Source organism: Amblyraja radiata, chromosome 5 (assembly GCF_010909765.2).
Source record: "Amblyraja radiata isolate CabotCenter1 chromosome 5, sAmbRad1.1.pri, whole genome shotgun sequence".
Lineage (NCBI taxonomy): Eukaryota > Metazoa > Chordata > Chondrichthyes > Rajiformes > Rajidae > Amblyraja > Amblyraja radiata.
In genome coordinates this window covers 4,100,702-4,115,933 of record NC_045960.1, presented here as the reverse complement: position 1 = coordinate 4,115,933, position 15,232 = coordinate 4,100,702, and the positions used below count along the sequence as shown (strand labels likewise).

The 15,232-nt window shown below is 47.0% G+C and overlaps 1 protein-coding gene across 1 annotated transcript in view; it reads right to left on the bottom strand.

The window, feature by feature from the left end:
* LOC116972889 (dynein heavy chain 8, axonemal-like) overlaps window positions 1-15,232 on the bottom strand; it is a 574,435-nt gene that overhangs the window by 275,989 nt on the left and 283,214 nt on the right. The window contains exons 40-42 of the mRNA XM_033020476.1: window positions 10,709-10,908; window positions 10,404-10,557; window positions 2,472-2,635 (exon numbers count right to left, since the gene is read on the bottom strand). Of these exons, the coding sequence (XP_032876367.1) occupies window positions 2,472-2,635; window positions 10,404-10,557; window positions 10,709-10,908 (518 nt within the window). The remainder of the gene's footprint in view (window positions 1-2,471; window positions 2,636-10,403; window positions 10,558-10,708; window positions 10,909-15,232) is intronic.

Genomic DNA, 15,232 nt, shown 5'->3' with positions numbered 1-15,232 from the left:
ATTTTTGGCCACCTCGCTCAGAGCCCCCCTCCGCCGCATGTGTGCCGAGGATTTTTCCAGTCGATGAAAAATGACAGAGATATTAATGATTTTACAAAATTCCCCATTCTCTCTGCTGCCCCCGCTGGCGACAGGGGGGAGGGACTATAAAACCAGGAAGTGGTGTGCCTCAATTAGTCTGCAAGCTGGAGGAAGGCAGAGGGTCACGTTTCTCTGAGCTGTGAATAACACTGAACACATGTCCACACAACTGTGAGTAAGTACCCTTAATGTGGTTTGAAAATGAAAATATGGTTAAAGTAAAAAAGCACTGCCTGCAAATGGTTGTTTGGGGGGTTTGGGTTGAAATAAAAAGGCACTCTCTCTCCCCCCTCTCCTCTCCCCCCCCCCTCTCCCCCCCCCCCTCTCCTCTCCCCCCCCCCCCCTCCTCTCCTCTCTCCCCTCCTCCCCCTCTCCTCCCCCCCCCTCCCCTCTGCCCCTCTCCTCTCCCTCTCCTCTCCCTCTCCTCTCCCCTCTCCTCCCCCCTCTCCTCTCACCCCCTCCTCTCCTCTCCACTCCCCCCCCTCTCTCTCCCCTCTTTTCTCCCACTCCTCCCCTCCATCCCCTCCCCCACCGTCCCTCCCAACCCCCTCCCCTCCACACACCCCACCCCCCCCTCACCCCCCCTCCTCCCCTCCCTCCCTCCCTCCCCTCCTCCCCCCTCCCCTCAACTCTCCCCCTCCCCTCAACCCTCCCCCCCCCCTCAACTCTCCCCCTCCCCTCAACCCTCCCCCCTCCCCCCCTCCCCTCTCTCCCCCTCCCCTCCCCCTCCCCCCCTCCCCTCACTCTCCCCCCCCCTCTCTCTCCCCCCCCCCTCCCCCTCCCCTCCCTCCCCTCCCTCCCCCCCCTCCCCCCCTCCCCCCCCTCTCCTCCCCCCCCCTCCCTCTCCCTCCCCTCCCCCCCCCCCCCCCCCCCCCCTCACTCTCACCCTCTCTCTCTCCTCCCCTCCACCCCCACCTTTCCCCTCTCACCCACCTTCCCTCTTCTCCTCCTCGCCACCCCCTCTCCCTCTTGCCCCTCTCTCTGTGTCTCTGCCCCTTCTCTCTCTGCCCTCACTCTCTACACCCCACCCCCCTCCCCCCCTCTCTAGATGTGACTGCAAGTTGGGGGCTAGGCGTCAGTAGATAGGTTGTTTATGGGGTAAAAGGAGCAAATTAATAATATTAATATAATATCAAGGGGGGTAATTAGCGTGAGTGCGGGGGGGGGATAGTTAGTGCGTGTGACGCTGCATGCCGCCTCCCCCCCCACAACCGCACGTTGGGGGAACAGACCCAACGGGTCTGCACTTGGTCTAGTATTTCCTAAATGTTGTGTTTGTCCCTACCTCCACCATCCTCCTTCCTCCTAATCTGAGGAAAGACATTCTTGCCATAGAGGGAGTACAGAGAAGGTTCACCAGACTGATTCCTGGGATGTCAGGACTTTCATGTGAAGAAAGACTGGATAGACTCGGTTTGTACTCGCTAGAATTTAGAAGATTGAGGGGGGATCTTATAGAAACTTACAAAATTCTTAAGGGGTTGGACAGGCTAGATGCAGGAAGATTGTTCCCGATGTTGGGGAAGTCCAGAACAAGGGGTCACAGTTCAAGGATAAGGGGGAAATCTTTTTGGACCGAGATGAGAAAAACATTTTTCACACAGAGAGTGGTGAATCTGTGGAATTCTCTGCCACAGAAGGTAGTTGAGGCCAGTTCATTGGCTATATTTACGAGGGAGTTAGATGTGGCCCTTGTGGCTAAAGGGATCAGGGGGTATGGAGAGAAGGCAGGTACAGGATACTGAGTTGGATGATCAGCCATGATCATATTGAATGGCAGTGCAGGCTCGAAGGGCCGAATGGCCTACTCCTGCACCTATTTTCTATGTTTCTATGTTTCTATCCGCCACAGGCATTCCAGATTCTAACCATTCTCTGGGTGAAAAAGATCCTCTCAACTATTCTCCTCTAAGCCTCTTGCTCCTTACCCTAATAGCCCTGTCCCACGGTACGAGTTCATTCCAAGAGCTCTCCCGAGTTTAAAAAAAATCAAACTCGTGGTAAGCACGGAGAATGAACGTAGCGGGTACGTCGGAGCTCGGGGACGTCTCTTAGCGGCTTGTAACGCTAACAGCAGGTACTCGGGAAGACTCGCTAACGGCAGGTAAGCACGTGAAGACTCGTGAATAATTTTCAACGTTGAATAATGACCACGAGTGCCCTGAGTAGCGACGAGTGGCCATTACCGAAATCTCCGAGTTCGAATCAGGGCAAACTCGGGAGAGCTCTTGGAATGAACTCGTAACGTGGGACAGGGGTTTAACCCAATGCCTTCTAGTTTAACACCTATGTTGAGGGAAAGGTTTTCCTACCATCTCCTACTTCCACTCTAAGGAAGCATGCGGCATAGCTTGTGATTCTATGAGTAAGTATTAAAGAAAATGTTTTACCCTGTTAATGATTTCTGACACACCTCCAGTTGCTCTTGTAAGTGAGGCAGAAGCTGTCCCATGATGTCATCTCCAACACAGCAATGGACCGCTGCTGGAATTTCATGGGCTCGCTGCATAATTTTTATCCAAGATTTATCAACATTTTGAAAACGTTTTGCTTCCTTGAAAGACAAAAGCACTCATGTCATCAGAGCAAGATTTTAAAATTGAAGAGTTAAATTCACAATGTCAAATTGTTACATGTACTGGGAATATGCCGCTCAGGAAACTGAGGCTGTTGACTCTCTTTACCACCATCACATCATGTAGGTTTATATATCCTCAGCTTTCTTTGCTGAAGTCAACAATCAGCTCCTTGTTCGCTAATATCAGGAGCAAGATTGTTGTTCTGTCATCATTCAATCGATCGATCTCCCTACCTCGTTGTTACATGCTCTTTGTCTAACAACAGTGGTATATTTGGCAAATGTTTAAATGATGTTATAGCTGTGTCTGTCTACACAAACCATGGGTAGGGAGAGGGTCGATCAGCAGATTGAGGACACAGCTTCAAGTGTCTCTGTACGGGTAGTTAGCTAGGAGGAAGGTGCTGTTGAAGACTCGTGAATAATTTTCAACGTTGAATAATGTCCACGAGTGCCCTGAGTACCGACGAGTGGCCATTTAGTTTAGAGATACAGCGCGGAAACAGACCCTTCGACCCACCGGGTCTGCGACGACCAGCGATCCCCGCACATTACCAGTACCCTACACCCATTTGGGACATTTATTACATTTCCCAAGCCAATTAACCTACAAACCCGTACTTCTTTGGAGTGTGGGAGGAAACTGAAAATCTCGGAGGAAACCCACGCAGATCACGGGGAGAACGTACAAACTCCGTACAGACAGCACCCGTAGTCAGGATCGAACCCGGGTGAGATGTATTTGTAATGTACTATCATTGAATGGATTAGAAAGGAATTTGTGATGTATATGTAATGTAATATCTAATGACAGATGGCACAATGGGCTAAGTGTTCGGCTGGCAACCGGAAGGTAGCTGGTTCGAATCCCGCTTGGAGTGCATACTGTCATTGTGTCCTTGGGCAAGACACTTCACCCACCTTTGCCTGTGTGTGTCCTTGGGCAAGACACTTCACCCACCTTTGCCTGTGTGTGTGGATGTAATTATGTGAAGCACTTTGGGGTCAGTGCAAGTTGACTAAAAATGTGCTATATAAATAAAGATTTATTATATATTATTATTATGTAAATGTCAGTGCCCCTTGAGGCCAAAAGCAGAAGCTGGCAAATGTACCTGTGCCTCGTGACTGAGGTCGTGACCTTCTGGAAGTTTCTGCCATTGCAGATTAAACTTATTTTACAAGACGGCGGACGTGTAATCATTGTGCTAGTCACAATAGGGCCTTACAGAGAACATTACATGGTGTCAAAGTAAAAAAATAAAGAGGGACTCAAGCCTCCGGGACCACTCTCCATGCAAAAAGAAAAAGAAAGGTCGGAACAGGAAGCAAGAGCGCAGCCACCGACTTCGGGTGAGTTCCAGGGCCGTGTAGCTCACGGCCAGGCCCAGTAGCCGCCACCGACGTCGGGTGAGAGCCTAGTACCATGTAGCCCACGGATAGGTCCGGCGTCCGCCACCAATGACAACCGAGTCTCCAGCCGGCCGGGAGCAGAGCCAGCCTGGCCGAAAGTGCGAAAGCCAGGCCGTGCGAGAGAAGCGGACCGGCCGAGTGAGAAAGCCCGGTCGCGAGAGAAGCGGACCGGCGCTGCTCTTGCTGTAATGTTGCAACTCTACCGTACTCCACCATGACCACCCAAAGTTGAATGTCAATGTAACTTCAACAACTGGATATGCCAGCCCATCACTCCTGCGTCTCATACAAACATAGTGGTAGACATTCAGCTAACCATGAAAAGCTTGGTGTTAAGCATAGATACATTGGACTGCACTCATTTTGTTCTGTGTGGGGAAAACAGATTATGAGTAGCAGAGTTGTAAAGGAAAGGCTGCATTTACTGTACATGGTACTAAGATACACTTATAAACGTGTTATATTGGAATATTCATGAATGATCGAGAGGAATGATGTGTTGTCATAATGTGTTTCAAAAATTATTGATCTGATATTTTAAGAGAAATGTTTTGATGTAAGTAATGATAGAACAATAATGTCCCCTGACAACATTGGATCTTGGTCTCTGAGGCCGATATCAGAAGATCCTTCACAAGGGCGAACCCTAGGAAAACATCTGGTCTGCTGGTGTATCTGGCTGCATTGTTAAAACATGCACAGATCAACTGGCTGGAGTTTTCGTGGACCTTCAACTTCTCACTACTACGAACGGAGGTTTCCACCTGCTCTCAAAGGTTCAAAGGTTCAAAGGTTGATTTATTGTCACATACACCTAGATGTAGTGAAATTCCTTTTACCAATGCAGCACATAAAAAAGAATACAGACATAACAATAATAAATAGCTTTAACATAAACACATCCCCCCACAATGGTTCCCATTATGGGGGAAGGCACAAAGTCCAGTCCCATCCCCAATGTCCACCCATAGTCGGGCCTATTGAGGCCTCCACAGTTGCCTCTACGGAAGCCCGATGTTCCAGGCCGTCCTCGCCGGGTGATGATGTTCCGGCGTCGGGAGAGTCCTCTCAGCGGCCTGGGAACCCTGGAACGGCCGCCTCCCTACTCGAGACCGTGGCTTCCGGAGCCGACAAGGCCGCGCCGAATGGAGCTCAACTGGCGATCTCGTCGCGAGATCCCAGGCTCCCGATGTAAAGTTTCAGCGCCGCCGCCCGCAGCTCCGCGATGTTTTTAACGCCGGTCCCAGCTCACCGGAGTTCCAGCGCGGCGACTCAGGCAAGGCACCGCCCGCCCCGCAATGGCGCTCCAGCGCTGCACCGCCGTCCTCACACCCGCAGGTCCGCCGCCGCCGATGCCGGTGCCGCCGATGCCGGTGCCGAGGCTCCGGGCGGTCCCCTCGCTCCTCGGACCCGCTGCTCCGCAGGAACCTGCCGGTCCCCTCAGGAAATGCCGCTCCAGGCCCGCTGGTAGGCCGCGAGGACGGGTCGAAAGTGCAGCCCGGAGAAAAGCTGCATCTCCGACCAGGTAGGGACCCTGAAAATTAGTTTCCCCCCCCCCCCCCCCCCCACACATAAAAAAGCTAGAACTCCTTAAAAACAAAACACTAAACTAACTAAAATTAAGAAAAAAGAAATGAAAAACAGACAGCTGCAGGCTAGGCAGCCAGACCCCCTACAGGTCGGCGCCCGGGGGTCTGAAAGAACATCCACGATACCGGTGCCGAAGAAGAGCAAGGTGACATGCCTTAATGACTACCAACTGGTGGCACTCATATTCATTGTGATGTTGTGGTTTCAAACGTTGTTTAGAACAAGACGCGGTGAACACATGATGGATAAGATGAGACAGTGTGATGCTTGCAGGATGTGGGAGCCCAGGGACACTGATGGTGCCTCATGCTGCTACAACTGTGGCAAGTGTGTCCAGGTTCAGCTCCTGAAGGGCCGTGTTGGGGAACTGGAGAAGCAGCTGGGTGACCTCAGGGCCATCCGGGAAAACGAGAGTTTCCTGGACAGGACCTACAGTGAGGTAGTCACGCCGAGGATACGGGAAGAACAAAGGCGTGTGACGGAGAGAAAGGGTGGTAACCGTGGAGTGCAGAAGACCCAGTTGGCTGTGCCTAATGAACACAGGTACGCCCTCTTGGGAACTGTCCTGGGAAACGATGTTTCCAGTCCGAGTGGCGGACACGTCGGTGGCTCCAATCCTAGAGATGGGACTCGACCGGCGAGACCGACATCGGGCAGAGCCCTAGTGGTGGGTGACTCCATTGTCCAAGGATTTAGATTTATAGACCACTGGGATCTCTTCTGGGTTCGGAGGTGACCTGTACAAAAGGGACGGGTTACACCTTAACTGGAAGGGGGACTGACATTCTGGCAGGCAGGTTTGCTAGGGCTACACGTGTGGGTTTAAACTAAATAGTGGGGGGGGAGGGATTGACAAATTGGGAGTATAAAGTTGGAGTTGAAGAGGGAATGAGTACAGGAAAAATTACAAAAGACTCCCGAATTAATGGGAAGGAACGTTCGAAAAGGGATAAGAGAGTAAGTTCAGGGCCAATAGTGTGATAGGGGAAGTGTTGTAGTGTTGTATATGAATGCAAGAAGTATAAGAAATAAAGTGGACGAGCTTGAGGCTGAGTTAGAAGTTGGCAAGTATGATGTTGTGGGAATTACTGAGACATGGCTGTAAGAGGGCCAGGGCTGGGAACTGAATATTCAAGGGTATACCTCCTATCGAAAAGACAGACAGGTGGGCAGAGGGGGTGGGGTAACTCTGTTGGTGAGGAATTAAATTCAGTCCCTTGCGAGGGGTGACATTGTAACAGGAGATGTGGAGTCAGTATGGATAGAACTAAGGAATTGTAAGGGTAAAAAGACCCTAATGGGATTAATCTACAGGCCCCCAAACAGTAGCCTGGACATAGGGCACAAGTTGAATCAGGAGTTAAAATTGGCAAGTAGCAAAGGTAATGCTGTGGTTGTTATGGGAGATTTCAACATGCAGGTAGACTGGGCAAATCAGGTTGGTACTAGACCCCAAGAAAGGGAGTTTGTGGAGTGCCTCCGTGATGGATTCTTAGAGCAGCTTGTATTGGAGCCTACCAGGGAGAAGGCAACTCTGGATTTAGTGTTATGTAATGAACCGGATTTGACAAAGGAACTTGAGGTAAAGGAGCCATAAGGAGGTAGTGACCATAATATGGTCAAGTTTAATCTACAATTGGAGAGGGAGAAGGGTAAATCAGAGGTGTCGGTGTTACAGTTGAATAAAGGGGAATATGGAGCCATGAGGGAGGAATGAAATAACTAACCTGTAAAGCAGATGCTGGGCCTGGAAGTTACAAATTGGAGTAGTGGACAATAGAACATGCACGATTTGAATGTTACATGTTAGTTGAGTGTGTGGTGTTGCACTTTGCACCCTATATGTACGGATTCAATGGTGTGGGCACCATTCTGGTCACCCCATTGCAGGGTGGATGTTGCGGCTTTGGAGAAGGTGCAGAAGAGGTTTACCAGAATGCTGTCAGTATTAGAGAGTACTAGCTATAAGGAAAGGTTGCAAAACGTTTGATTGTTTTCTCTGGGGAACATCGGAGGCTGTGCGGAGACCTGTTAAAAGTAGTTTGGTTTTAGTTGGAAACAGGCCCTTCGGCCTACCGATTCCTTGCTGACCATGATCATGCGTGCTCTAGTTCTATTCTAATTTACAGAACCCAAATAACTTACATACCTGACAACTTTGAAATGTGTGGGGGAAACCAGAGCTCCCGGACAAACCCACGTGGTCACAGGGAGAACGTACAAACTCCATACAGACCCGAAGGCAGCAGAATCTATTTCTATTCTGAAAAGTGTGGGGATGGAGGTGGAGCCATGGAGGAATGGATATAGTCTCTGGGATCGTATACTCTATGCAGGCCTAGCAGAGTCGTTTGCCAACCTGCTTCATTCAAACTATGGGTTAAAAGGTAGAAAGAAAAGGTGATGAAATTCTTGATAAAGGGTGGACTGCATGCTGTGAAACATCAAAGATGGCATCTTCTACAATTTTGAAGGAGTGTGGCATATAGAAGGGCCAAGTTTGCATTGGATATCTTGTTTACAACTTGGTTTGAGGATTAATTAATCACTGTGTTGGTACCTTATTAACTCACAGAAAATATATTTTCCCATATTAAACATTATTAAAGTTAAATAGGGCGGCACGAAGGCACAGTGGTGGAGTTGCTGCCTTACAGTGCTTGCAGAGCCCATGACCCGAGTTCGATCCTGAACAAGGGTGCTGTCTGTACAGAGTTTGTACGTTCTCCCCGTGACCTGCATGGGTTTTCTCCAAGGTCTTCGGTTTCCTCCCACATCTCCAAAGACGTACAGGTTTGTAGGTTAATTAGCTTGGTATCAGTGTAAATAGTGTGTGTGTAGGATGGTGTTAATGTACGGGGATTGCTGGTTGGTGGACCAAAGGGCCTGTTTCCATGCTGTATCTCTGAACTAAACTAAACTAAATGATGATATTTGATTGTCCTTTCTCATACAGGTTTTAAGCCCCATGACATTACAGTCACAGCTCACAAATGTTTACTCACTGAAATGCACTCCATTTGCATATGCTGTGCCCCATCTGATATGACTCAGTAAATGAAGAAAACCCCCTGAATCATGCCTCCAAATGCGCAAATGGCAACTTGCCCAATGACCACTTCTCTCTTCCTCCTAATGTTCCAAATGCCTCTTGTCTTGCTGGCTACTCTCTCTTACTCAACATTTCAAAAGGGGTGGAAGATTGCAACCTTCACGTGGTCCGCCCTGTTTCGACTAATGCAATCAACTCGACGTGTACAAACGGAAGATCAAATAGAACAAGTTGTCCAACAACTTTAGGCTGTGCACGCCACACGAAAGAAGAAGAAAAACATTTCAAAAGAGATCTCAACTGAGCACTGTTGACTTCACCAAAAGCATTACAAAGCTCTTTCAACAAGTATGGTCCACCAAAGATACACCAAAAGGCAGCCACGGTGGGGCAGTGATAGAGTTACTGGAAACATCAGGTTCAATCCTGACTACGGGTGCTGTCTGTACGGAGTTTGTACCTTCTCCCTGTGATCGCATGGGTTTTCTCCCAGATCTTCGGTTTTGCTCACACACTCCAAAGACGTACAGGTTTGTTGGCTTGGTATAAGTGAAAATTGTCCCTAGTGTATGTAGGATAGTATTAGTGTGCGGGGATCTCTGGTCAGTGCAGACTCGGGGGCCGAAGGGCCTGTTTCCACGCTGTATCTCCAACCTAAACTAAAACTAAAAAGTACTTTCAAATAAGGGCAACATCAAGAAAACTTGTTTAGCATACTAGCCCAACAAATTAGATGTGGAGGTGTTGACTGGGGGTATTAAAGAAGAAGTAGATCATTATTTGAAAGACCACCGAATTAAAGACTGTGGGAAATGTGCACACAAGAAGAGATGGGTTAAGGGCCTGTCCCACTTGGCCGTCATTTACGCGACAGGCCGGTAGTGATTGTCACGTGACCGTTGCGCACATCATCATGTGTCCGCATAGCCGTCTGGAGCGAGTGATGTCATTTGAATACCCAGTTTATGATATTTACCCAGTTTATGATATTTATGGTGATTTTCTAAAATGTCCCAGTTTCTTGAGCGGTGCTAGCAATTGGAAAAACTGCAGATGTAATGCCCCTATTCATAAAAAGAGGTGAATGAAAAGTAGCAAGCTGCAGACCAAATTAATCTGTGGGAAGGAACTGCAGATGCTGGTTTAAATTGAAGATAGACACAGAATGCAGGAGTAACTCAGCGGGACCAGCACCATCTCTGGAGAGAAGGATTGGGTGATGTTTCAGTCTGAAGAAGGGTCTCGACCCGAAACGTCACCCATTTGACCCGAAACGTCACCCTGTCCCACTTGGCCGTCATTTATGTGACAGGCTGGTGGCGTGCGAAGATTTCATGCAGCACGAAATCCTGGTGCGCTGCGCTATACCACGCGCAACTCCATACTCCTCCACTCCACGCGCCCATCCTGCGCTACCCACATGCTACCCACACGCTACCCACACGCTACCAGATCGCGTAAATGGCGCACAAATGACGGCCAAGTGGGACAGGCCCTTTAGGCTTATGGTTAGGGGACCCATGATGACATTGAATGGTGGTGTAGGTTTAATGGACAGAATAGCCTCCTCCTATTTACTATCTTATTTTGTTCCTTTCAAATTAATTTGCGCTACAATTAGAAAACTGTTCAGTAATGAAACTTGGCAACAATAATATTCAAAACATCTGGGTTAATAATGCAAATTACCTGTGGCAGTTGTTTGGCAATATCTCCCCCAACAAAGACAGCCTCCAAATAAACCCACAAATTTTGAACTAAAAGCCATTGTTCTATTATAGTTGTGCACGCCGTCAGATTGTGCACCCAAGTCTGAATATCTTTCTTATAGTACGCATTATACCTGTAGGAGAAAATAATAATATTTAAACACAGGTTTTTGAGAGGCCTCGGTTTCAATGAAGAGGTTCAGGCAAATCTTATCTGATTAACACATTAACACATCGGATGCTACATAAAAGTAAATTATTGATACCACAATTTGTTGCTTGTACCTATTGCTGAGTAAAGAGTTCAAGATCATTAAACTGTCCTCCATCATTGTTATAATTTCTGCTGTTTCGATTCCTCTGAGCAGAAGTTCTCCACGAGTTTTAAATGGAGCAAAGCTCAGGACCTGGCTGGTCCAGGTCTGCATCACCTGAGTCAACTTGGCCTCAATATCTTTCTCTTTCACAGAGGATACGCAAATATCCTGAAAGACAATACAACGTTATATCAGCCACTATTACTTTCAGTAATTGGACTTACTAAATAGAAAATCAAATCATAAAAGTAATTTCTTGATCAGCTGAGGAATCAAGAGTCATGAGTGTTTTATTGTTATATGTCCCAGATAGAACAATGACATTCTTACTTGCAGCAGCACAACACAATATGTAAACATAGTACCCTGTAAACAATATAATACACCAGAAAAAAAAGTCCCTCATTGATCCTTATAGTCTCTGTAATATAAGCTTGGAAGAAGTTGTAAAGAGCATTTATGTTTGGGAAAGCTGGACAATAGACAATAGGTGCAGGAGTAGGCCATTCGGCCCCTCGTGCCAGCACCGCCACTTACTGTGATCATGGCTGATCATTCACTATCAGCACCCCGTTCCTGTCCTCTCCCCATATCCCCCGACTTCACTATCTTTAAGAGCCCCATCTAGCCCTCTCCTGAAAGTATCCAGAGAACCAGCCTCCACCGCCCTCTTGAGGCAGAGAATTCCACACTTACAACTCTCTGTGTGGAAAATGTGCCTCCTCATCTCTGTTCCAAATGGCTTACCCCTTATTCTTAAATAAGTCAGATAATACCATACTTAAATACAATTGTCAAACTCGTACAATAGATAGATCAAAGGGAAAGATACGGAGTGCAGAATATAGTTCTCAGCATTGCAGCGCATCAGTTCCTTAGACGGCATAAATTTCAGCAGCATACAAGAGACAGATTTTAGTGACTTTACCTACCTCTAATATAAAATTGCGAATCACCTTTAGCAGTCCAATGTCTGCAATGGGGTAGAGGTGAATCGGACAGTACCCTAGCTGGGCGTTAGTGTTTTCTCACCATCTGATCAATACTTGGTCCTTATCAACATTTCCAAGACAAATACTCAAGGATTGGTACTGGGCCCATTGCTGTTTGTGGTTTACAGTATATCAACAATTTGGATGAGAATGAACAAGGCATGAATGAGCAAGTAAGTTTACAGATTGTAGACCGCAAAAATAATAATCAAAAATTATAGTAGGATTTTGATCAGCTGGGCAAGTGGGTGGAGGAATTGTAGATAGAGTTTAATTGCAGATAAGTACAAGGTGTGGCATTTTGGGAAGTCAAACCAGGGCAGGACTTCACAGTGAATGGTAGGGCTTTGGAGAGTGTTGTAGAGCAGAGGAATCTAGGAGTGCAGGTATAAAGTTCCCTGAAGATGGCGCCACAGGAAGGGTTTCACTACATTGGCCTTCATCAGTCAGGGTATTGAGTAGAGAAGTTGAAATGTTATACAAGATGTTGTACAAAGTTGCACAACAGGCCACACTCCGAGTATTGTGTTGAGTTTTGGTCATCCAGCTAGAGGGAGGATGTTGTTAAGGTGGAAGGATGCAGAGAAAGTTTACGAGGATGTTGCCAGGACTTGAGGGCCTGAGCTATAGTGAAAGCTTGGGCAGGCTAGGACTTTATTCCTTAGACCGCAGGAGGCTGAGGGGTGCTATAATGGAGGTATTTAAGGCCATGAGAGTAATAGCTAGGGAGAATTCAGATTATTTTACCCAAAGTAGGTGAATCAAGAACAAGACCGGTTTAAGGGAAAGTGAGAGGAGAAAGATTTAATGGGAACCTGAGGGGGAATTGTTTCACAGAGGGTGGTGGGTATATGGAACGAGCTGCCAGAGGAGGTAAATGAGGCAGTGAAAAGGGTCTTGATCCAAAACTTCATGTCTCTATGTTCTTCAACAATGCTGCATGACCCACTGAGTTACTCCAGCATTTTGTGTCTTTCCTTAGTTGAGGCTGGTACGATGACAGCATTTAAAAGACGTCATCCATGCTGTATGACTATGACCTGATAATTATGACACTGCTGTGTGTAAGATGTTGCCATAAGCAATTTGTCTACCACATTTCTTAATTTCTCATATTTCCATACAACATAAGTATCCTTTCGGCCTACAGGGGGCTGCGTTCATCAGCAGCCTGCGTGTGTGGAGCAGACCAGCAAACAGCGCAGCACGTCATTTTCAACTGCGCTGTCCTCCGCCCCCCCGGTGGAGGGGTAGACCACACAGCCCTCGACAACAGCACATTGAACTGGTTACAGTGCCTGGAGGCCGTTACATAACTTCTGTTGCCTCCAGCGCAAGAAGAAGAAGTCTACTGAGCCTTTGCCTGGCCTCAAAGCATTTCTCTCATCTCTGCAGTTCAAGTCAAGTTAAATCACATGTATTTATATAGCACATGTAAAAAACAACTCTTGTTGGCCAAAGTGCTTTACATTTGTATAAGAATAGTATAACAAACAAACTACATACATATAGCCCTCGCTCAGAGGACGTCAAGAAAGGCTTGGGAGTACAGATGGGTTTTTAGTCTTGACTTAAAGGAGTCGATGGAGGGGGCAGTTCTGATGGGAAGAGGGATGCTGTTCCACAGTCTAGGAGCGCTGCAACCGCAAAGGCACGGTCACCCCTGAGCTTATGCCTAGACCGCGGGATATTCAGCAACCCCAAGTTGGCCGATCTGAGGGACCTGGAGGTGGTGTGGTGGGTAAGCAGACTTTTAATGTAGGTGGGGGCAAGCCCATTGAGGGCTTTGTAGACATGAAGTCTTATTTTCCCTAACATGCTCATCCCTACAGCCCCAATCCCCATGATAACAATTGTACAAGTAGGAGCAAGTTACACTCTTCATCCCAATCTGGCTTATCTGTCACAGTTTCCTACAGTGTTTTAATGAGGACTCGAGGAAAACAACCTCATTTTCCATCTGCGCATTTTCAGCCTTAGGAGTCAATATCAAATTCTACAGCTTCACTTTCTCCAGTAGTAGCAGAACTGGTATTTCTGCCTTAGGTCATCTATTTTGTATCTTGGCTCAGTTTGTCACTCATTAGCAAAGCCTAACATGTTGGGCAATTATGCAGTAAGCATGCAGGTACAGCAGGCAGTGAAGAAAGCTATTTGCATGTTGGCCTTCATAACAAGAGGATTTGAGTATAGGCCACAACTGGAGTATTGTGTGCAGTTTTGGTCTCCTAATTTGAGGAAGGACATCCTTGCTATTGAGGCAGTGCAGCGTCGGTTCACGAGGTTAATCCCCGGGATGGCGGGACTGTCATATGAGGAAAGATTGGAAAGACTAGGCTTGTATTAACTGGAATTTAGAAGGATGAGAGGATATCTTATAGAAATATATAAAATTATAAAAGGACTGGACAAGCTAGATGCAGGATAAATGTTCCCAATGTTGAGGGAGTCCAGAACCAGGGACCACAGTCTAAGAATAAAGGGGAAGCCATTTAAAACTGAGATGAGAAAAAACATTTCCACCCAGAGAGTTGTGAATTTGTGGAATTCACTGCCACGGAAGGCAGAAGAGGCCAATTCACTGGATGGATTTAAAAGAGAGTTAGATAAAGCTCTCGGGGTTAACGGAATCAAGGGATATGGTGAGAAGGCAGGCACAGGTTACTGATTGTGGATGATCAGCCATGATCACAATGAATGGCGGTGCTGGCTCGAAGGGCCAAATGGCCTCCTCCTGCACCTATTTTCTATGTTTCTATGTAATTATATAGCTGGATTTTTAGAGATTTTTCATTCCTTTGTGTTCTTGCAGTAGAAACTCTGGGAGGTAGAGGGAGGGAGACAGGAAGTTATGTGGTTGTATGTTTTCTAATTGTTTTTTTCACTAATATCTTGTTTTTTACACAGTCTTTCTTTCAGAAATGTTATGAGTAATTGATGTATAATTTAAGTATAACTTGCTTTTGTGTGTTGTTTGATTCTATGTGCCTGTGATGCCACTGCAGCAAGATTATTCATTGTATCTTATTATTATTCATTCTCCCCTCTCCAATCAGGCAAAGGTACAGAAGTGTGAAAACGCACACCTCCAGATTCAGTGACAGTTTCTTCCCAGCTGTTATCAGGCAACTGAACCATCCTACCACAACCAGAGAGCAGTGCTGAACTACTATCTACCTCATTGGTGGCCCTTGACTATCATTGATCGGGCTTTGCTGGCTTTACCTTGCACTAAACGTCATCCCCTTATCATGTATCTATACACTGTAAATGGCTCGATTGTAATCACGTATTGTCTTTCTGCTGACTGGATAACACTCAACAACTTTTCACAGTACACATGACAATAAACTACACTAAACTACCTGTATCTCACTGTACTTGTGCATATGACAATAAATGACTTGATTTGACTTAAATGAGAAAAGAATATGCGAGAATAGCGTAGAATGAGTGTAAAAATGGATGCTTGATGGTTGACATGGACTAGATGGATCGAA